This window comes from Erpetoichthys calabaricus, chromosome 2 (assembly GCF_900747795.2).
Source record: "Erpetoichthys calabaricus chromosome 2, fErpCal1.3, whole genome shotgun sequence".
NCBI classification, from domain to species: domain Eukaryota; kingdom Metazoa; phylum Chordata; class Cladistia; order Polypteriformes; family Polypteridae; genus Erpetoichthys; species Erpetoichthys calabaricus.
In genome coordinates, this window is record NC_041395.2 from 148,913,680 (window position 1) to 148,938,132 (window position 24,453).

The 24,453-nt window shown below is 34.4% G+C and overlaps 1 protein-coding gene across 10 annotated transcripts in view; it reads right to left on the minus strand.

The window, feature by feature from the left end:
- The window catches only part of mecom (MDS1 and EVI1 complex locus), a 553,785-nt gene that overhangs the window by 3,284 nt on the left and 526,048 nt on the right, over window positions 1-24,453 (minus strand). For all 10 annotated transcript variants that reach the window (XM_028794623.2, XM_051921896.1, XM_051921892.1 and 7 more), the window contains 6 exons: window positions 17,133-17,299; window positions 16,434-16,511; window positions 10,499-10,668; window positions 10,031-10,175; window positions 5,516-5,767; window positions 1,347-1,521 (listed from right to left, as the gene is read on the minus strand). In XM_028794623.2, the coding sequence (XP_028650456.1) occupies window positions 1,347-1,521; window positions 5,516-5,767; window positions 10,031-10,175; window positions 10,499-10,668; window positions 16,434-16,511; window positions 17,133-17,299 (987 nt within the window). The remainder of the gene's footprint in view (window positions 1-1,346; window positions 1,522-5,515; window positions 5,768-10,030; window positions 10,176-10,498; window positions 10,669-16,433; window positions 16,512-17,132; window positions 17,300-24,453) is intronic.

The following is a 24,453-nucleotide window of genomic DNA, read 5'->3' on the forward strand; positions in this document are numbered from 1 at the left end:
AGTTGTGTGAAAGTGTCATGTTGCAGCATGGTGCAATAGCTGTGTGGCAAAAAGGCAAAATCATTGCAATCAAGTGGAAGACAAAAAAGATGTCTGCTCCCAAAACATTGTTCACAACGCAGCAAATGCCAATGTACATGTTAGGAGAAATGTGGAAGCCATTATGCCTTGCTCTGTGTTAGCCTACCATAATACAGAGGGCGTGTAGATCGTGTGGATCAGGCATTGACATTCTAACATGTCATGCACAAGTAACAGAAAAAATATTGCAATAAAAATCTTTCAACATCATCTCAAACATTGCCTATGTGCATTGGTGACTGGTTCAAATCATATTGCATGAAGCATGTATACTAAATCTTCATCAGTACAGAAATGGACACTAAAAATACATCTCCTGCTATATTTACACTAATATTTTGGTATTTACATGTTTCTGTTACAAAAATTCAACACTTTAGGCTTATTTTTCTGGAGGTAAACATAACGCTAAGAAGGTTAAGGCAACAAATAACACAAATGTTTTAAATAAAAAAAAACAAAACAAAAACACAGTCTTAATAAAAGCTAGATAATTAAACTATGAGTACATTAATAAAGTGGATCAACATTATGAATGTAATTAAACTTTTCTAATAATTAACATTCTTGCACAAAAAATCCGTTCAAGTTTAAGGACAACATTAATCAACATAATGTTGCATAAAATGCTGAAAGTATGAAATCATTTTATGGATTTTTCTTTTTTAAGTCTTTATTTAATATCCCCTTGCATGAAATTTGCAAGAAACTGACACATTTACATCTACAAACATTTAGACTCTCATGGTAAAATGCAAGGGTAACTGATTTATCCTATAAAGCGAAGTACAGCTATTTGTCACATTGCTCTTCAAAGAGAAATAATAAAAGCATCAAAACTATGTGTTCTATTATTCTTAATAATAGCAATGGAATGTATAAATGCTGAAACATCATCCTCTCTCTATTAGTTGGGAACCCCAATGACAAGGGGCCTGGGGTGACTGCTTAGGTTGTTTATCCCAGGAAATGGCTTGAACTAATGTATTTTCTTAAATTCTTCCAAGTTGTTCTAAACACAAATGATGGAACAAGTTGATTTAGAAACAATTATTGTAGATGCATAACCATGATATTAAAATTAAATACTTTAAAAATTGTATACCAGTAAATAAAATTTTTAGAACAAGATTCAAGTAGAATGTAGTTAATCTAAGTGATGTGAGGTAAATGCAGCAATGTACACTCATATTTATGGTGAAACTTTTACATATAATGTTTTCTTTATAAAAAAAATAAAATATATGTAATATGTGTTTCATTACCTGTGACTTGGACTTTCTATACAGTGGTTGCTTTATGGCTTCAGGCAGGTGTGCCGCACTGAAAGGAGTAATGTCGCTTTCACTGTATTCATTCTCCTCAATTTTTCTCATTTCTGTAAAGTGTCGGATATGATCCAAAGCAGAATATCCACTTTTAGCACCCTCTTCATTAAATCTGTATGATCATAAAAAGTATTTTTTCTTGATAAGATTTTGTCATTTATCTGAAGAGAATTTCATTAATCACTTCCCAGACTGCAGAAGGCAGAAGAATCAATCAAGATCATGAAGTAAGCAATGATTTGCAGATGGTCTCATATCCACCTAAAGGATATAAAGACTTTGATCACTGAGATCCTAAACAACACTAGGCCCATGAATAACACATTTTTGAAAGGATAATGGTTTCCCCTTTATTACTGATTATTTTCTCTAATCCCACATCCCAAGTTTTTTAGCTTCTTTTCCTGTGTTCTCAAATTAGCTTCTCTTTATTTGGTGTTTTTTGTTATTTTTTTTTTAAATCTTGCTGACACATACCTAAGTCTAACTGCACTGTGCTTAGGTATTTTCAATAATTACAGACAAGTAAATTGAGACAGAGCTACAGCTAACTAATGCTGAGGCATTGCCTAAATCTGCATTTTATTTATGTTTCCTTGTAAGTGGTCTAATTGTATTTTATATTTTTTGATCTTTATTTAGGGTTTTGGAATCATTTTTGGATTAGTGGTTACGATTTGCCACTTTTGGATTCTGGTTTAGAGTTTTGAATTTAAGAATTTAGAATTTTATTTTTTCCTACCCTAGCTTGCTTGTTTGTTTTTTCTACTTTACCATTCTTTTAAGCATTATCAGTTAATTTGCTTTACTGACCATTGTTTCCCTTTATAGGGTTTATTCTTTCTAATTTACTGTTGTTGGTATTTTTATTTGTTTCGATTTCTACCTCATTTCTCTATGTTTTATAGTTGGTATTTATTGTTAAATAAGGGGTTCAAGATTTTTGAGAGATTTAGCCATTTCCTTGGGAAAGATCTTATCTAGGAATTAATAGGAAACTAAAAAAAAATCCACGGTGGATTAATAAAGATTTAAAAAAGAAGTTGCAAAGGAAAAAACTGCTTTATAAGGCATATAAGACTAATGACTGCAAAGTGAACCGTAGAGCATACAGTATGAGAACATGAGGGCAACCATTAAGAATGAGATTCTTTCAGTATTTTAGTAGTAAAAGAACAGTCAAGGAGGAGGTCAAGTGCATCAGAATTAGTAAAGGGGAATTAAAGGATACAGACAATGAAATAGCTGATGCCTTAAACTTACATTTTTCTGTGGTGTTTACAAGTGAGCAAGTGGATAACCTCCCAAAGGTAACAGGGTCTACTAAGGAGGTACTAAGGGATTTGGAATTTGTAGAGGGAGAAGTGCTGCTCAGATTAAATAAGATGAAATCAAACAAATCACCAGGACCAGATAATATTTACCCTCGAGTTCTTAGGGAGGCTAGCGAGTACATATATAAACCCTTGACACATATTTTTAGGAAGTCACTGCGCACTGGAGAGATTCCGAAGGACTAGAAAATGGCAAATATCATCCCATTATATAAAAAGGGTGACAGGGGAGATCCAAGCAACTATAGGCCAGTAAGCTTAACATGCATCACAGGAAAATTAATGGAAGGAATTATTAAGGATAAGATTAAGCAACACCTGGCAAGGACAGGAGTTATTAGGAAAAGTCAGCATGGGTTCAGAAGAGGGAGGTCATGTTTTACTAACATGCTGGAATTCTATGAGGAGGCAACAAAAGGATACGATCAAAGTGGATCATATGATATTATTTATCTGGACTTTCAGAAAGCATTTGATAAGGTGCCACATCAAATTAAAAGAAGTGGGAGTTGTTGGGAGGGTGGGTGATGTTCTTAGATGGGTGCAGAATTGGCTCACACACAGGAAGCAGAGGGTGATGGTGCGAGGAACCTCATCAGAACTGGCCGATGTTAAGAGTGGTGTTCCACAGGGGTCAGTGCTAGGGCTGCTGCTATTTTTAATATATATAAATGATTTAGATAGGAATATAAGTAACAAGCTGGTTAAGTTTGCAGATGATAGGTGATAGGTGGATTAGCAGATAATTTGGAATCTGTTATATTATTACAGAAGGACTTGGATAGCATACAGGCTTGGGCAGATTTGTGGCAGATAAAATTTAATGTCAGTAAATGTATTACACATAGGAAGTAAAAATGTTATGTTTGAATACACAATGGGCGGTCGGAAAATCGAGAGTACACCTTATGAGAAAGATTTAGGAGTCATAGTGGACTCTTCAGCTATCGACTTCCCAACAGTGTTCAGAAGCCATTAAGAATGCTAACAGAATGTTAGGTTATATAGCACGATGTGTGGAGTACAAGTCCAAGGAGGATATGCTCAACCTTTATAATGCACTGGTGAGGCCTCATCTTGAGTACTGTGTGCAGTTTTGGTCTCCAGGCTACAAAAAGGACATAGCAGTGCTAGAAAAGGTCCAGAGAAGAGTGACTAGTCTGATTCCAGGGCTACAGGGGTTGAATTATGAGGAAAGATTAAAAGAGATGAGCCTATACAGCTTAACAAAAAGAAGATTAAGAAGTGACATGATGGAAGTGTTTAAAATTATGAAGGAAATTAGTGGATCGAGACTGTTATTTTAAAATGAGTTCATCAAGAACATGGGGACACAGTTGGAAAATTGTTAAGGGTAAATTTCGCACAAACATTAGGAAGTTTTTCTTTACACAAAGAACAATAGACACTTGGAATAAGCTACCAAATAGTGTGGTAGACATTAAGACGTTGGGGACTTTCAAAACTCAATTTGATGTTTTTTGGAAGAAATAAGTCGATAGGACTGGCGAGCTTTGTTGGGCTGAATGGCCTGTTGTCGTCTACAGTGTTCTGATGTTCTAATGTTCTAATTTATGACACATACATTTATGACCAAACATAAATGAAGCAAGTATAATTGTTTTAATCTGAATAACTTCAGCCCTCAAAGAAACATACTCTTAAGCTGTTAAGAAAACTGGGGATTATTTGTAAGGTAAGATTTTTAATTTTTATTTTTTTATAATGCAAATCTGTTGTATTTGCTACTAATGCTTTATAATTTGGTCGATATATTAGCATTAGATCTATTATTGCTCTTCAAATTGAGTCTTTAACAAGATTAAATACGTGAAAAATAACGTGAATGTGAGAGAAGCTGTCACCAAGAGATACTTTTCTGGCCAGTCAATCAAATAAGTTTAGCAAATGTCTACAATATATGGTTGATGGCAAGGAGGCACAATGATTAGGGCTCCTTCCTCTGAACTTCTCATAGCCTAGTTTGATTCCTGACTTATGCATGTTCATCTTCAGTGAATACTCCAGTTTTTAGCAACATCTTGAAGATTCCCATTTTACATTAATTACTGACTCTTAATTTGCCCGTTAGAACTTAATACAGCATATCCTTAGTACTAGGATGTTGTACCATGTTAGCCATTATGAACGTAGTGAGAAGTCAAGCACAATGACATATTGTATTGGCTATCTAAAAAGATTAGAATATGCAAGCTTTTGAGGCAACTCAGCCCCCTTCTTCAGTCAAGATGGAACTCCAGTTTCTGTATTACATCTTGCCTGAAGAAGGGGCCTGAGTTGCCTCGAAAGCTTGCATATTGTAATCTTTTTAGTTAGCCTATACAAGGTGTCATTTTGCTTGACTTCTCACTACAGTATATCCTGTGATGCATCTCATCCTTTGCTGTTTCCTGCCTTTGCTTTGATGCTGTTGAGACTCTGGCTTCTTTTGGCCCTAAATACAACTTAAGAGATTAAGAAAATGCATGGATGGAATGAATATTTACTCTGTCACATAATAAAAAAATTCTGACACATTTGAGTCGAGTAAACTATGTTAAGTTTCTTGTTTTTAATCTCCTTTGCTATTATTCAAGTGGCTGTTTATATTAACTGCTTTATTAATAAAAAGAAGCTCAATAAAACACACATATAACCAGATTTGTGAACACATCATTTAAAAAAATAGAATTTGATTTTATTATAATCTATTTATCTTATCAAACTTAAACTTAATGATATATTATGGCAAACAAACAGCCTAAACAATACCTTCTAGGTGAGACACTGCAATTCATATTTAGATCATCTGACCCATTGAAATCAATATCATCTCGAACTGCTTCATCAACCAAAGAGCTTGATACTGGTTCATCCACAGTTTTTCCTGTGATGCTACTTGGCTCATCTTCTTCTTCTTCTTCTACTCCCAATTCATCATCCACCTCATCTTCCTCCAAATCTTGTGTTTCCTGACTGGGCATCAACACTTTAACATCTTCATCATACTGATTCCCATTTAATCTGATTTAAAGAAGCAAGATATAACTGCTTAATTATCCTGAAATGGACAGTGTAATGTCAGTGACCTTTCAATTTTGCAACAAAAAAAACATGATTACTGCACTGTGAATGTAGTGATGCACATGTACCACAGCACATTTATAAAAATATTATATATAAGTACATACTGCACACAGAAAAAAATAATTCAGCTTCAAATACAAATAACAGAGGCAAGCTGAGCTACAATATATAGTTCATTATGGCCAATGAACGTATCTTTAGAAATCAAGCTCACTTTGGAAAAGATACCTTTATCTATTACTGATAACATTTAGTGGTAACAATACTTTAGTTTGTTCGGAAAAATTGTATTAACTGCAATATAGTGTTATGAAGTTTTCTTCCCTCCATCCATATATCAAACCTCCTTAAATCATTTAAAATTGCTGAAGGTGCTAAACCCTATCCTGGCAGCACTGGCACAATGCAGAAATCATCCTTTGGTATGGCACCAGCTCATTTAAAGAGTAGACTCATGTATATTTATTTACACAGAACTGCCAGTTAGATTAACATGCATGCATTTGGCATGTATAAGGACAAACAAAAAGCCAAGTGTAATTATTGTTTAATATCAAATATGCATATTGTACACAGCTAGCTGTGAAATGCAACTGTCATTGTAATTTACAGTCATAGCCCTCTTCAGAGAAGCAGGAGCTGGGGGGAAAAATAACTAATATACTATTAAAGATGCAATTCACAGTAACTTTTCAGACAATACTTTTTTTTAAATGATAGCAATTATGTTTAATACATACAGTATATATATGTAAGAGCATCATTAATAAAAACAGGCTTCCTATATGAGTGCATCACAATTACAGGAAGCCTGTATTTATTGATGATGCCCTTACATTTGTCCTAGGAATTCCAGAATGTAACAGAAAAAGTCTTAACTTTATTTTAGTGAGAAACTGCGACTACATGAAAATTCTGTATATTTTTCATTGTATCAATGCTTATCTTTTACAGAACTTAGTTTCTTAAATTATCTGAAATACTGGGAAAGATAAATCTTTGGTGTCAACATTGTTCCTATCTTGTGGATGGACATACGCCTGGTTAACTAAATGCTATAGCACTTAAATGTTATAATTTGTTTATTTTTCTATTATCTAGTGTTCATCTAATAGGCAAAATATTTAGCTGACAGTCCCTCTTGGTTCAGGAATTAAGAGAGCAGTGCCAGCCACTCCATTTCCAAGTCTCTAAGGAACACACCACAGCTATCAAAACTCACAATGACTTAATCTATCTACTGTCTCAGTTCTACAGGAAACCACTTTTTGCTAAATCATCTGTAACCACATTAGGACTGATTCACTAATTATGATTTAAAACATCTATCGTCAGTACAAAAAAATGCCCTTTTTAGGTATTCAGGGTTCTACTACTGCAGGCCTTTTATGCTGAAAATCTCAGCCACAGAGAAAAATAGCAGAATTATCTCTCCGATTAGAAATCACATAAAACCAGGAAATGATCAATTTGTAGCAAAATGCTGAGCTTGTAATGACTCGAAAAGATTTTAGCAAAAAGGAGTAATAAGTAAGTATGAAAACAAAGTCACATAATGCATATCTTTGCCATCTTTTATCAAAACATGAATATAATATAATTTGGACATACATAAAAAATGATTCTGCATAGGTCATGCTGCCAATATAGTGGTGCTATATCAAGATTGTCAGGAATCATGTAGATGTGGACATGAATCAAATATCTCCTAAGCCAGATGATTAAAAAAACAGATTCGCTAATTATGCTTTCAAACGTGGTAATTTGCTGAGGATAAAATATCTATCAAAAGTACTCAGAAATGCACAGCTTTGAAAGGAAACACTCTGCAACCTCTTGACCTTGCCTTTTACCACCTTCCTGTTGCGGTACATGTTGAAGCCAGATGTTCATACTATTCACCAATCAAGAACAGAGCAAGCCTGAATATGCATGTAAGAACAATTTAATCAACTTTTAGCTTATTTAATACTTCCATAATTCTAATCTCCATTACAAATGTAAAGTCAAAGGAGATCTGTGAGATTCCAATCCTTTGCAGTTTTCTAAGCTTAAAAGGCTAAAACATACCAAAGTTTATTTATTTATTTATTTTAATTGTATTGAACTTATACATCACATTACAATAAGAAAAGCACAGTTCTGTCAAAAATGCAATCAAAACTATATTCCAGACATACTGTATATGTTTAAAATTAAATTACATTAAGTCAAACTTACTCCCTTACCCATTTCATAGAGTTATGTGAATAGCGTGAGGTTGCTCTATGTATTGAGACATCAAAGAGGACAGGAAGAGGCCTAGCATGTTTATTTTAGAATAGTGTCACTAAATTTCTCATATAGAAAATTAGTTGTGTATCACTTTCCTATTAAGTTATGGGAAGTGGGTTAAGAGTCCTCCAGTTCAGTAAAATATATTGACTGTAGTGTAAGACATCACAATAGATTTTTTTGTGCATAGTGTTTTCTCCTCTGATGTTACACAAAATAATGCTGTTAAAGACCTGGGAATAATTGAATATCCAATGCTATCTGATGGATAACAAACATATTTTTCTCCAAAACAGTGTTATCTGTAGGGTGATCCCAAAACATAACCAAGGGAGATAAAAGCTTGCTGACATCAGTCATAGGATAGATTGTGTCCCAAACTGAATTTAAATAATCTGAGGCAAGAGGTGTGAGATACAGTTTTTTACACTATGCTTTCTAGCATGTTGATTGCTGAATTCCATTCCTTATATGAGATTATTTTTTATTGAAAAGTCCTTTCCCATTGCTGTCTAGTAGTATACTCCTAAATTGATTGCATCTAAAAATGCTGTCTACATCTTTGTCATAACCATCTTATATAATTTCATATTTACATTTAAGCCTGAACAATAACTAGCATGTCAAAATTAATTTACAATTCCACAAATGGCTAAAAGTCAACAACATGGAAGATGCCTTAACAACATGTATAGTCCTGATTGTTGTTTCAGAACCAGCTGTTATTTGAATATAAATGGGTCCTTTATTTGTCAAAGAGCTCATGGGTATATCTTAAAGTAATTTTTGATTGAAATTAGCAGACGGAGTGTTCACACATCCACTTTGCTAATGTTATCTTAACAACTTTTGTAGTAACAGCAACTTCTTGACAGTTCATTTTAGACATGGTGTAATTTGTTTCCTAACACATAATGGACATAACAGGCCTGCATTCTTTCTCGTGAACTTTGGAATAATGTGTCTCAAATTAGCCTAATTGAGATTGTTATTAGCATAGTTCAGCACTTGAGGCAGACAAAATGAATACACTGTAAAAAGAAAATAAGAATCAAGTTTGAATGGGAGCTATGTATTCTAACAAGAATTATTAACATATATGGTATAAAATATATGTAACAGTAAAACTAAGATACATGAAAAGAAAAAATACACTTAAAAAAATTGCATTTCTTTTATTAAAAACTGAATTTGTATTTAATTCCAATAATCCAAAAAATATTCTGGAAAACACTAGTCAGTTTTCTGAAGAAAGTAAATAATTTCCAAAATAATATTGTTTAATTGAACTTCATGATGGCATCTATTATCAGACAAGGTACAGGAAGCAGACCATATCAGAAAGAATAAGAAAACACAAGTGCTCTGCTTTTTGTAATGTGAAAGCATAAAAGACACTGAAAAATATTTACCAACTATAGGACAAAAAAGTAGAAAGAATCTATCTTTTGCAGAATGTACCTCCCATTTATTCCTTGTCCTCTGTCATTTTCTTTGTGTGTTTGCACATGAACCTTTTATCTAGTGCTGATAAGAATGAAATAAAGAACAATGTACTGCATTTAAGCATAGTATCAGAAAAGGGGATGTATACAATGACATCTACTGGAAGGCAATGGAAATGCACAATATCTACCTGTTTGCTAAACATAGAAAATCACCAAGAGGTAACTCGAACTAAAATATAAATCTTAAGAAAATGAATTCTGACGTTTTAATACTCTCATGCGTTATTATAATCAATTTGAAGGCACCATATTAAATCCTTACTGATAATATTAATGTTCTTAAATGGTGAAAAAGGAATAAAACAATTGCAGCTTCAATGGGTGTCTATATGTCTTAGAGCTGAGTGAGTAATACACAAATGCAAAATACTTTTTTTCATTGAAAGCAAAAAATTTAGTAGGAATGAAAAAGCCTCACCCTTCATCTGAATGCTCTGGCGATTGGTTATTCTGGCTAGCATTCCCAATAAAATTCCGGATTTCATTAAAGTAGGCGTCTTCCTTATCATCTAGTATTGCACTGCTGCTGTCCAGTTCTGACTGAGGTGAAGACATTGCAGTACCTTGTGAAACAGAAGGCCAGTTACATTTGGATTCTGTAAGTGTTAATCACAGAGGACAGAATGCTGACAAGCACTACTGTTTAGGAACAGCCTAAACAATAAACATGTTTTTCAAGCTTGCTATCTGAAAAGCCTGTACCTAAGTAAAACAATTCTACAGCTAAGTGTTCACTACTTCAGGAACATTCTTTTGCCCCAACAATAAGCATGTCACTTAATATTATGTATCATTTATGTATTTTATATATGACATTATACATATTGGAATATGCACTACATGTATGTTGAAAACTAGGCGTGCAGGAAAATGGAGAGCAATTTACCTGACAAATTTCCATTTTCATGTTTCTTCAAATGTCTGTCCAAGTTGGTCTGCTGACCAAAGCACCTATCACACAGGTGACATTTGAAAGGTTTTTCTTTGTTATGGATGTTACGAATGTGTCTTTGTAGATTGGAAGAGATACTGAATGAACGATCACAGTATTTGCACCTAGAAAAACAAAAACAAATGTCTTTTTCAATATGGGAATATAATAATGTATTTAAACTAAGCAAAAATGAAACCATTATTAAGCCACTATTGACTAATAAGTACTATTGCAGTGATCATAATTCTTAGAAACTTTTCTTGCCTGTGTCCTGGTATATTAAAGTTGCTAGGTGGCTTTTGGCTGGTGTGCCTCTAACGTACAGGAGAACCAAAAAAGGCTAAATAGTATCGCATTATATCATATTTAAATAGAGCCCTTTAGCTTTAAAAGGTAGCTTGATAGGAATCTATTTTCTTACAATAATCTGAAATCTTGTTTCCACAGCCTAAAATAACAGTCAATAGGCTTAGGTGGAGAAAAAAATGTTACTATAATTGTTTACCTTCATTGCTAGAACTCTTATTAAGCAGACCAAGCACACGCAATTGCATAAATAAATTTACACACGGATGACAAATACTTCCAAATATACAACTAAACAAGGCATCAGCTGGTTCAGTGAACAGTTTTGCCATTTCACGCATCCAACATACTGGCTCCTACGCTTAGTTATTGTAGTGTGAAACTTCCATGTCAGCCTGTGTTTTTCTATAGGTACTCTACTTTTCCAACCACATCGTCAACATAAGCATATTAAGTAAAATGGCTATTCTAAACATTCCCAATATGGATGTGAGTGTGTTTGTGCACAACTGACTATAGGCTTTTTGATGGACTCTTTCTTCTCTTGCTGCTAGGATATGCGTCAACACTTTACATTAAGTGTCCATAATTACACTGTAACTACTATTTAATTACCTGTATAAGTACAGTGTAACTATGAGTTATTACTCCATACTTACTGTGTAATACAAAGTAATGCTATAGTTAATTACTCAGTTGTCATTGTATTCCACAGTTTATATAATTACAATGTAACAATTTATCACTGATCCAAAAATAAGTGTTCTTACATAGTTACGATGTATCTGTACTTTCAAAATGTAATAAAAACATCAGGATATGTAACTACAACTATGTAACAGATGTTCCATGGTCTGGGCAATTTTAATGGAGAATTGCAGTGATAACTGCATAGGTTTTCGATGATATTTCAAGATCTGTTTGCAAAGGTGTTTTCACCATTTAAAAAAGATCTTGAAATATCATTGAAAACCTATGCAGTTATCTATCACTGCACTTCTCCAATAAAATTGCCGAGACCATGGAACATCTCTTACATAGTTATAGTTACATACCCTGATGTTTTTATTACATTTTGAAAGTACAGATACAATGTAACTATGTAAGTACACTTGTTTTTGGATCAGTGATAAATTGTTACATTGTAATTATATTAATTGTGGAATAACAAGGCGGCACGGTGGCGCAGTGGGTAGCGCTGCTGCCTCGCAGTTGGGGGACCTGGGTTCGCTTCCCGGGTCCTCCGTGCGTGGAGTTTGCATGTTCTCCCCGTGTCTGTGTGGGTTTCCTCCGGGCGCTCCGGTTTCCTCCCACAGTCCAAAGACATGCTGGTTAGGTGGATTGGCGATTCTAAATTGGCCCTAGTGTATGCTGAGTGTGTTTGTGTGTGTCCTGCGGTGGGTTGGCACCCTGCCCGGGATTGGTTCCTGCCTTGTGCCCTGTGTTGGCTGGGATTGGCTCCAGCGGACCCCCGTGACCCTGTGGTCGGATTCAGCGGGTTGGAAAATGGATGGATGGATGGAATAACAATGGCAACTGAGTAATTAACTATAACGTTATTTTGTATTACACAGTTAGTACGGAGTAATAACTCATAGTTACACTGTACTTATACAGGTAATTACATAGTAGTTACAGTGTAATTATGGACACTTAATGTAAAGTGTTACTGGATATGCTCTGCCCACCACCGTACAAAACTGGAAAATGTGTTATTGAGAATGCTCCAAAAAAACTAAGTTAAGACTCACATTAAATTAGACAGAAAAAAAATATGAAATGTTCTGTGACAGAAAGCAGTATTGCCATGTTTTGGACACTACCAATTTTTTTACATTTGTTACAATGATTTTGTTTAAAGGTTGCATCTTTTTCAGGTCAGGTCAGGTTGGGGAGCATGTACTGGTAGAGCACATTGCCACACCCACTACACGATGAAACAACTTGGGCTCCCAGTTGGTAACCTCCCAGGCAGATACGCGGTCCAGTCCCACTCCACAGAAATGACCATCTACCTGCCACAGCCAGGTGTTATGTGGGTGTCCCCTTTGTCTGGTCCAGCCACTCAGGTCCTCAAAAATGTGAATCCTGTGAACCGGATCACCTTTGGGGAATCACGCCACATGGCCGTAGTGCCATAACTGGTGCTCCCTCATAATAAGGGTAATGAGACTTATTCGGGACTCCGTGAGCAATCAGACCAGTCAAACCAGCAGTACCCAAGGATTTTCCGAAGAGACACGGTACCAAATGAGTCCAGTCTTCTACTCAGGTCACTGGATAGCATCCATGTCTCACAACCATATAGTAAAACAAGAAGCACCAGGACTCTAAAGATTTGGACCATCGTCCTATTGAAAAGGTATCAGAAGTGCCAAACACCCCTTTCCAGTAACCTCATGGCCCCCTCATGCTCTCCCAATCCATCTACTGACTTCATGGGAAGAGTCACCAAAGACATCAACTTCGCTGCCGATTAAGTAAACCTCTCAACAAGGTCTACACTTTCTCAGCGGACAGACACACTGCTGATCGCTGTGCCCAAGAGGTCATTAAAGACATGGATTTTGTTTTTTACGCAGGACACTCGCAAGCCCACACATTCAAGACTCCTCACTCAGTCTCTTGAGAGGTCCAATCAGAGCCTCCTTTGACTCCATGATCACAGCATCGTCAGCAAAGCCAAGATCAGTGAATCTCTCTTCACCAATTGATGCCCCACAGCCACTGGACCCCATTACCCTGCCCAACATCCAGTCCATGGAAGCATTGGACAGAGGAGGAGCGAGAACACACCCCCTGACAAACCCCAGAATCAACTGGGAAAAATGCAGAGGTTCTGTCTCCACTCTGTACAGCACTCACTCAGTGTACAGGCCGGCCATGATATCCAGCATCTTTGGGGGGACCCCACGAAGTCTCAGAGTTCCTTTGCAACCTTTGTCAACTTTCATTCCACTGCCCTTTGAGTCATCCTGAGACTTTGTGGGATCCCCCCATCTTTTTCTCAGCCTTTTAATGGCAGAAAGATTTGAAAACATTACCTAAATCAAGGGTCTTAGAGAGCTGCTAGTTTTTGTTCCAAACCAAATGATTATTAAGAAGTAAATCCTCGCTAATAAAGGAACTTATTGTATAAATGTTAGTGTTTACATTCTGCCACACTAGGTTATTCTTATATTGTAGACTTTCATTATGAGACTATGATCCAATTTGTGAAACAGATTAGTCATTTTCAGTCCTTCACTTTGTTGTTTTCCATTTCCTTCTAAATAATTCACTTAAACTAAAACTTCATGATGGCCATACATGGGTGTTAAAGAGACCATGTTAGATTGCGAATTGTTTGCCATTTGCATCTGATTGTTAATCAGCAGCTGGTTAAGCAAACAAGCAATTAATATCAATGAATGCAACTGTTTTCAGACCTAAAGCAGTTAAGGGTTGTGAATCTTAACAAGTGTGCCTACTAAAACAAAGCACAAAAATATTTTTTGTGCAACAGTAACTAGTAATAATAAGCTGAGTTGAAACAAAAACCTGCAGGCACTGTGTTCCTCCAGCATCAAACACCCCTGATCTAAATATTCAGCAGCAAGTATGGACACAGAGTTCAAGATTGATGGAACAAAATATAGTATGCTAATACATATATACTAAGGATAATCTTATATATTTCCTAAGTTACATATTTGCAGTGATGTTGGAAAGGGTCAGATTTTTGGTGGTTTCACTAGAGTTTAGGAATGTGTTTTGCTTTTAAAAATTAATTTTATCATTTTGGAAAATACCTGTATAAATTGTGTAAAGGAAAACAAAATATTTAAAGAAACAATTAAAAGATGATGGTGAGGCATGTAAATTGAGTAAATATTATTTTTTATTCATTGTACGTTTAAAAATTAGTTCAGTATTATTTATTTATTGTGCCTTTAAAAGTTAGTTCTTTAGTATCCCACTGTAGCTGTTCTTAATATTCATATTGATATGATTAATGACCATTTTAAGGTACAAACTATCTTTTTCATGTTCTGCCAGTGTAATAAAATTAAGCTCTTTGCATAGAAAATAAGCATGCAAGAAATTTGTCCAAACTTTGCAAAACTGGAAAGAATGCCAAATTTCTTCATGCAAAATTATACAATGATTACATCTTTTCTTCTGCTAGAATTAGCTTGCTCGATTGCCTATCCCAGAGGAAATTTTGTTATCTTCCAAAAAAACTGCAATAAACAGAACAATTGTTTAATACTCTGCCAATGTGGGCAGTTTAGTCTATCACACTGGTACCAGAGGCATCAATTTTCTTACCCTGTGGTCATTTCAGGTCCCATGGGCCTTAAATGCATTTCTCTTCAAGCCGTTACTTAGACATAAAATAATTATTTCAACTGCTCTTGCTGGAAACTTGCCTGCAGTTCTCATCACCCTAATTTTTCATCTAACATCCTCTTCAAGACTTCAAAACAATTCTGACCCATTCTAAGCAATGGCTATTTTTCATCACCAGAATTATTTTTGAGAATAATAATTGTTTCAGGCTTTTTTAGTAAAAAAACATACAACGTTGTTGAAAACACTGCTGTAGCAATGTAAAACATATCGTGTTAAAACATTGCTCCTAGCATCTAACCTAGTTAAATCTTACTATTAACAACAAATAAGAAATATTTTATATTTTTATACTAATAAATAGATATTCAGCATTTGATTTTCTTGTATACCATGATAAAGCTTAATATAAAGATATACTCATAAAGTTATGAAGAGTGGAAAAAAATCTGGAAACCAAAACCTGTCTATAATTTGATAGCTTGATAACAGGGCTACTTACTGAAAAAAAATCAGCGTAAAATAACATTTCACACTTATCATATAGGAAGCAGCCCCAGGTGCAAGGCAAGAAAATGCCCTAGGCACAGCGGCAGTCCATCTCGTGGCCTTCTTAAACTAACTCATGTGGACCAGTTTTAAACTGTGAATAACCTAACCGGCACATCTTTGTGCATGTGGATGAACCAGAGTACTTTGAGGAAAATCCATGCAAACTTGGGGCAATGACATTTGGACAATGACTGGATGCAAAGTTCAAATCCAGGACACTGGTTCTGTGAAACAGCAGCATTAACCATTCTGCTATTACACTTCCATTAATGTTATTCCACAATATAATAACTCCTATTGTCATATGCACAATTATAGTTTAAACAGCTGACCCGGATAAAGCATGTCAACTTATGCATACATAAGGAATCTCTTTATCCATCATTAAGTTCTTACGTTTAATTCTAAATAATAGTAAAATATAATGGTGTAGATCTTAGTTGTAGCATATATAACTACATAAAAAGTAAATTATTAATTATTATTTAAGCTATGTAAAATTATGATGGCAGTGGTAGATTTATCAAAATATATATACCAAACAGTGTAACAGAATGCACTACATAAAATTAAAAGAGAAAAGTTTCTTATAAGGGGCATTTAAATGGCATTTTCAGACTTTGTAGGTTAACGATGTGTGTCAGCTCAACACAGGAACAGCAAAAAAAACAGTTGCATGCTCTCTTGTTATAAATACCTGTAAGGCTGTTCACCAGTATGAGTACGCAGGTGACGAGTAAGGTTTGCAGATCGTGGAAAAATCTTCCCACAGTACCTTTGGAAAGAAATATTAACTCTTGATACATGAACTTCATTTATAAACATTTCATAGAATGTAAACTCAATAATCCACCAGCAACTTAAAGGAAAGTAAATACCTATACTTGATAAGTATCCCTGTTTATATATATAAAAAGATTATTTTTCACTAATGAGGTTTGGCTTAACAATGCTAATTTCCCAATCACCACTATTTATTAAAATGCACACTTTTAAAGCAAAAAACATGAGAAACAGTAAAAAAAATCCTAGTTAGTTTTGTTTGATTACAAATACACTGCATAAATTCTTTTGTTCATATAATACTCATTAAAACACTTCTTTTAACACTGAATAATTGCTGATTTACAATGTTTTGTGAAGTGAAACATTATCATTGTATGAATTTACACACTGTGTATTAGCAATTACTCTTACTTAAAGGATTAAAAAGTATATCAATGGCAGCAGCATCTGAACATAAAGACCACATTGAAGAACATCAAAGCAAAGACTGTGCCCTAACAGTTTCTATTAATCTTCTAATCAGGGGCAATTTCAAAAGTAAACAGTGTGGTTCTTGGAAACTTAAGTGTGGAGACTCGATGAAGACAACTGCAATTAACCCTGTAATCACCTGCAGGTATACCGTTCCTTTCCCTTTCTCAGGAGATTTTCTGGCATATTATTTGGAGGCGCCCTAAAGTCAAACATGGAAGGAACAGACCGTATGAGATCATTGGCTTCTGTCTTTAGTGAATTAAAACTGTCCAGCTTTTCTGCCATGTTTTCTATAGCTGACATCTGTGGAGAGAAGGAAATAACATCAGTTTCAATGCTGCAAATGCATTTACAATTTACATGATCATGTAAAAATTAGGAATTTTATTAGGCATCTAATTTTCACAGAGGTAGGGGATAATATATTCATTTGGGCCAATTAAAAGTTCTGATAAAGCTTAATTTACAAAGAAAGCTATTGATTATAAAGGTAATTATCCAAGATGTACTGGTTATATATGTATTAGGTGTGTATTACATTATCTTAAATTATTGCTGTGATATGTTTAAGTGATTTTTGGATATTTTAAACTGTGCAATGTTTTGATTTTGTTATTATTATATTATGACTTTAATACTTACAGAAATTCTAAGTAGCAATGTTGCATGGCAATAATGGTTTAAATTCAAATCAATCCACTAGCATTTTTCATTTTTTTACAGATTAAAAATATAACCTCGAATTCTGCTACTACCAAGTTTCAAGGCATTTTTGTCTGGAAAGTTATTTCAAACACTTCTTTATAAATAACACCCTCCCAACGTACATGTAACATACAGTATAATAATTTACTGAGATGGTGAATTCATAAAATTTAGGTACAGTACAGCTTATTGTCACTTAATCAAGGTCAGAGAATGAGGATGTGGTATTTATGAACCAGCATATGCTGTTCCCTTATTGTTCTATTTTTTCATTAATGAGACTAGAATATAGCAGTACAAGCTCCATAGTCAGAAACTATTACAAATAGTTTAAAAAACAGTTAAACAAAAAAGAAGAGAAACAATTAATGTCTAGAAAAAAAAGTTATTTCACATAGGCCATGTAAAAGGAGATAAAAAACATTTACAAAGAAAAATCTACCAATATGTTCAAAAACACGTTATAGCTTTGCAAAAAAACAAAAAAATAATCCATTAGAGATTTCTGATATACTGTAATTAAAAAAAGGACTATTGCTCTTGATTATTTGTGAATATCCAAATAACCTAGTTGTCTTTAGGAAAATGTCAACGTAAATGTTTTCTTTTTGGACATGTCATATATCAGTGTCATTTTTATATTCAGATTTCTGCAAATATTTCTGTATTTTCATGCCAGCTTTGTATTATCCAGAGGTATGAGAATGCTCTTCTGTATTTCAGGCATCTCTGTTGGTTATTTACAAATTGCATTGCACAGGGAACTACTGTTTATTTGGTAAAAGTCTTTCATCAAATGTTGCAAAAATTCTCAAAGGAAAGTCGAGATGCATTTACTTGTCAAATGGTAAATGTGAAAACACTGCAAGGCACTAGAGTCCATGGGCTGAGAGGTATGATTCATAATCATTCATAGCCTGTAAAACATTCTCCACACAATGCAAGTGGACAGCGCATTTGTCAATATGAAAGATGTTGACATTACTGATCAAAGGCCAGACATTGATAATAATGACACAGCTGGGCTAGGAGAGCTTTCTCCCCACAGAGCAATGTTGATGTCAGTTTTTAGCTTTTCACAGTAATGTGAATTTGCATTATTTGATATGCCCATTGGAATGTTTTTTTTATCATACTGTCACAATATTACACATTTGATATGTTAACTTATATATATATACAGTACATACACACACCATTACATACACTAAAATACATAAAATGTATACTGTGTATCTGTACTTTTACCTTTGCTTCTAACTGAAGAATATCTAAATTACCCAAAAAGGTTGCTGATAAATAATTACTCTTTGACAAAGCTCTTTGTATAGGCATTCACTTTATTTCTATTACAGATATAAGCAGTACACAGTTTTACTTCTAATGACATAAAAATTATAATGAAACATATTTTTATGTCATAAAAGACTCCTACATGAATAAGACAAATATACTGTCTTATGTTAATGATTATACATGCATATAAAGATTTTACTTGGAATATTTTACAACCAAGTTAGCCGAGTCTAAAAATGAGTAATTTCTCAAACAAATACTCAACTACTTTATGTAAAAAAATATAACTTTGTTTAAAAGTATCAATATAAACCTGCAATGCTACTACTCCTCTATACCATTATGTGATTGTATATACTGGACTGTGACATTTTGGCCTCATTATGCTGCATTGTCTTGCTGATAATATGGTACAGTATAAAAACATGATTTTGAGGCACAGATTATTTTTGAACATTATTTTTTCATATTCACAACTAATTTTTTTGTGCATAGCAAAGACTCAAAGTACATATTTCCCCAGCATTAAGCACCAAATAACACATTTAAAATCATGCTTTAGTATTAATTTTAATGACAATATTATAGTATGAACATTAAACAAGCTAGGATACAGCCTTACCCACCAAAACAAGCTCTTATTCGTCCAGTTATATAGCTGTGTAGCATTTTACAGGTATTGTGTACTTGAATTTAGCTCAACTCCAGATGGACTAAATGATAATTTAAATCAAAGCATGTTGATATGTGGGCTGACAATACCAAATAACCTCTAAGTGAGGACAGAAACTGTTGTAAACTCTCCCAGCATTATATCAGGGTCACACAGTATATCACTATTAGTAAGCTATCTGCACTTACAACTCATATCTTTAAAAAAACCAGTTGCTTGTTATTATTTCAGAGACTATCTATAGCCCTCTTGTAATCATCTCTGTAAAAATGACAGTATTTCATACTGCAGGGTAGTTAACGATATGCATTTCTAACTATTGTTGATCTTATCTGAGACCAGATGTCTGAAAAAGGAAACAATTTCACCCCCTCCTAGTCCCTCTGAGACTATTAACCTGGTACTGACGTAAAGCAGCATTTAGCAGCAATTCCAAGTTGAATTAAAAAAGGGAGAAATGTGGGCAAAGCCTACATTAAATAGTTCATTTCAATCAATTCTTGCGAGTATGACATAACATTTTCTGTCATCTTAGTATTTCTCGCAGAATATCATTAAACAGTAAATCTATATCATATAAATCTACATTTTTCTAAAAAGTATTTATAATCTTAGACACCTCAATGTTAAAGTTTCTTACAGATAAAAAATAATTGCTTATAAGCAATTTGCTTTATATGCATGATTAACTTATTTTTGAATAAATCCTCTGGTAATGACCAGTAAAAGCCTTGAACTCAGGGATTTCTTATGAAAATATTCATATGTAAAGCAAATATTTTCACATATTAATAATTAATTGTAAAACCTAAAGTCCTACATATTTATTGCTCTTAATGACTTTAATCATTCATTAGCATCTAAGCTAGTTATTTTTTCTGCATACAAAATATTAGTAATATTAGCAAATTACTTAAGGGGTGACTTTATATTTGCTCTACAAGTAATTTAATTATATTCTTTTCCTAATTGTAGGGTAATATTATGAACCAAAAGAGAAAAGAAATATCCATATATTGTTTAAACCTGATTTTGTTATTACATATAGTAATTTACAATGTGCAATTTTGGGTGCACTAGAACCAAGGCACATAGACACAAGGCCCGAGATCAAATCTCATTTCTCTACAGCTGCAAGATACCAACAAAAAATAATAAAAACATTAAATGATGCAAGCTACTCCCACCAAACAGTAAATCTGATCTAAAAGTAATAAAATTAACTAATTACCCTTAAAAGTACACACTACACAATAAAAAGGATAAAGAATGAAATGTTATTATTTTCAAATTATGAGGGTGGTAACATAACACATTTGTGCTTTCTCATCACCTCAAATAATTTCAATATGGCATCAATAAAGAAGACCTTTGAACTTTTAAAATGTCAGTTGCTTTGAAGATTTTGTAAGATGCACTAGCTGAAAATGAAACGATGCAGGAGAAATCAGAGGAATGAAACTTTGTACAGGTCAAATAGACTGGGTTTTCTTTCCAGAGTAAATTGTCAAAAAAGTTAAATCTGTGAAATTAATTGTAAAATGATTACTAAAATACCCCACAAAGTTTAATTATCAAAACTGCTTTAGTAAAAACTCCAAAATGTTGGTGTTACATCTGCAATATATATGAGACAGCAAATCATTTATCTTCAAACAGAAAAATACCACAGCTGTACATTAAGATTATTACTATATGCATTAATTATATTTCTTTTTATTTCTTTCAAAAATCTGTTAAAATGTGTACCTCTAAAAGTCACTTGTGATAGAAATCAACCAAGAACATTTACTATCATTTAACAGACTGCATGTATCAGAAAAGCAACCAATGAATGCTTCAGATTTGCTGCTCTCTGTTCAACTTGTGATTTAATAGTATACATCAAAATACATTAAGTAAACTCACTTGCAAACCACTGAGCTCATAAACAGTAAATGGACCTTGTATTGTGGCATGCTAACTGTATCATTTTTTTCCAGAATAATCAAAAGTATTCAGCTTCAGAGAGGTGCTGTCAGGTCCATCCTGTCCTCACTTTCTTTCTAACTCTTGAAACTCTTCAGACTCTTGCCTTAACTGTGTGGTATTATTTCAGAAAAAACTTAAGCAAATGTTACTTCTCTCTTTATAATGTACAGTAGTCCCTTTTCTATAACCCCCTTTTTCTTTTATACTGTATTATGCAATTAACATCTTTCAGATTTTTAATAAAGACAGCTTTTGTTTGTGAGGTTTTCAGCACGTACAACAAAAAAACAGTGTCCTGGAATAAATGTGCATTATGTAAAATGGGGAGTTTGCATGTTCTCCCCGTGTCTGCGTGGGTTTCCTCTGGGTGCTCCGGTTTCCTCCCACAGTCCAAAGACATGCAGGTTAGGTGCATTGGCGATCCTAAATTGTCCCTAGTGTGTGCTTGGTATGTGTGCCCTGCGGTGGGCTGGCGCCCTGTGCGGGGTTTGTTTCCTACCTTGCACCCTGTGTTGGCTGGGATTGGCTCCAGCAGACCCCCGTGACCCTGTGTTTGGATTCAGCGGGTTGGAAAATGGATGGATGGATGGATGATGTACAATGGGGATGGACCTGTATATGAAAGGCTAAGGTCCAGAAACGGGTAAAAGCCTTTGGGTCTGTTTTCATCAGGTGTTAATGAGAAAATCAATATGTCACATTCTAGCCTATTCCTCCTTTTCATATCTTACAAGAACAGACTAAGCAGAACTTAAATTAATTCAGTGCAGAGATTATCAGAAGAGAAACTTAAATAACTAGAGTGAGGTAAAAGATAACTTTCCAAAAAAGGACAAACAGTGCAATTAAAAGAAACTTAGTCTCTCTAGTAAAAATATGTATATATTTTTATAATATATATTATATAATTATATAATATATACAGTATATATGTATATATATATAATAAAAAAATATATATATATACATATTTCACTTAAAACATGGTTGACTTCAATGAGGCAACGAAAGCCGTGAATCAATATTTGTAGATGTTGCCTGAAATGCGTGCAGTTGCTGCAAATTTATGAAGTTCAGCCAAGGTGATATTTGCTGGGATTAATGATAATTGTCTTACAGTATGGCAAAGTGATCTCATTACCAATTTACAGGAAGACATCCATGTCAACCACTGAAATTTTATTTAATGGTAATGTGCAGATACACAGTATGCAACTAGAGTATGGTTTTATGATTTAGGTACTTAAGATAATGATAGAACTGAAATTATGTATACTTGTTATTTTCTATTATCCTTCCTTAGTGAAATGCACTTAATTCACTCCAGAGTTGCAAAGACTATTCTGGCAACATTAACTAGAATGTAGAGAGATGAGTTCTGGACAAAGATCTCCCCATTGCAAAGCACACACCAACACTCACATTTAGGAGCTAGCTTGAAGTTTCTAATCATTTTAATCTCTGGGTGTTTGGGATGTAGAATACTCTGAGAAAAGCTTAATTTGTAAACTTTAGAAAGCTGACCGTGTCAGAATTTAATTCAAAAATTCGGGTGTAAACATCAGTAGGCTTTGTGCCTTAGGAACCAAGTTACCCGAACTTTTCTATACCATTTCAATAATTATTTATCACTCTGATGCTGATCTTGGCAGCACGGTGGCGCAGTGGTAGCGCTGCTGCCTCGCAGTTAGGAGACCCGGGTTCGCTTCCCGGGTCCTCCCTGCGTGGAGTTTGCATGTTCTCCCCGTGTCTGCGTGGGTTTCCTCTGGGCGCTCCGGTTTCCTCCCACAGTCCAAAGACATGCAGGTTAGGTGGATTGGTGATTCTACATTGGCCCTAGTGTGTGCTTGGTGTGTGGGTGTGTTTGTGTGTGTCCTGCGGTGGGTTGGCACCCTGCCCAGGATTGGTTCCCTGCCTTGTGCCCTGTGTTGGCTGGGATTGGCTCCAGCAGACCCCCGCGACCCTGTGTTCGGATTCAGCGGGTTGGAAAATGGATGGATGGATGCTGATCTTTCTGATCATAAAATAGGTTATTACGATAGCAATTGATGAGAATTCATAATTAATTTCAGAATTACGGTATTTGTGGGTTCCCCTAGAGTGCCTCTTTCTCTTGCACAATTTGGCTCAAAAACTAATCAGCACATGGTCATCTCAGAACAAGCTTAAGTTTCAAGTTTGTTATTTTTCCGTCCAGCCATTTTAGCTCTAGGTCTTCCTCAATAAACTGTGACACACAGACACACACACACACAGACAGACACACACCCATCATCAAGATATCAATGTTTTTGGTATCAGGGGACCCTAAAATGTTGAGATTCATCAAAAACCGGAGATTTAAATTTTTGAAGAATTTAAAGCTTTCGCTCCTCCCCCATAGATGATAGATTATGGTGGAGAAAGGCACAAACCAAAAATACCCAAAAGTACAAGCTTTGATTTACTGAAGATGTGTATTACTTCCATAGATTTAGCTTATGCAGAACTATAATAATAATTTCAGTTTGATCAAATTTAATTATTGTTTTTAATATATTTCATACCAGTATAACTATTTTTTTAAATGATATAATGTACATTTGAGTCAATCAGCAACTATGGGATATTTGCTGTGTTATGAGAAATAATGCCCAAAATGATATAAATACAGATCTATGAAAAGGCATGTTTAACAGCCTAGGAAAAGTGATGCATACACTCAAGAATCATTTAAAGCAGTTATTCAAACAAGAAAGCTTGTAAAGTGTATATTTAGGCTTAAAACAATACATTATTCACACTTAGGTTATTTGGCATAGCATTATTTTTG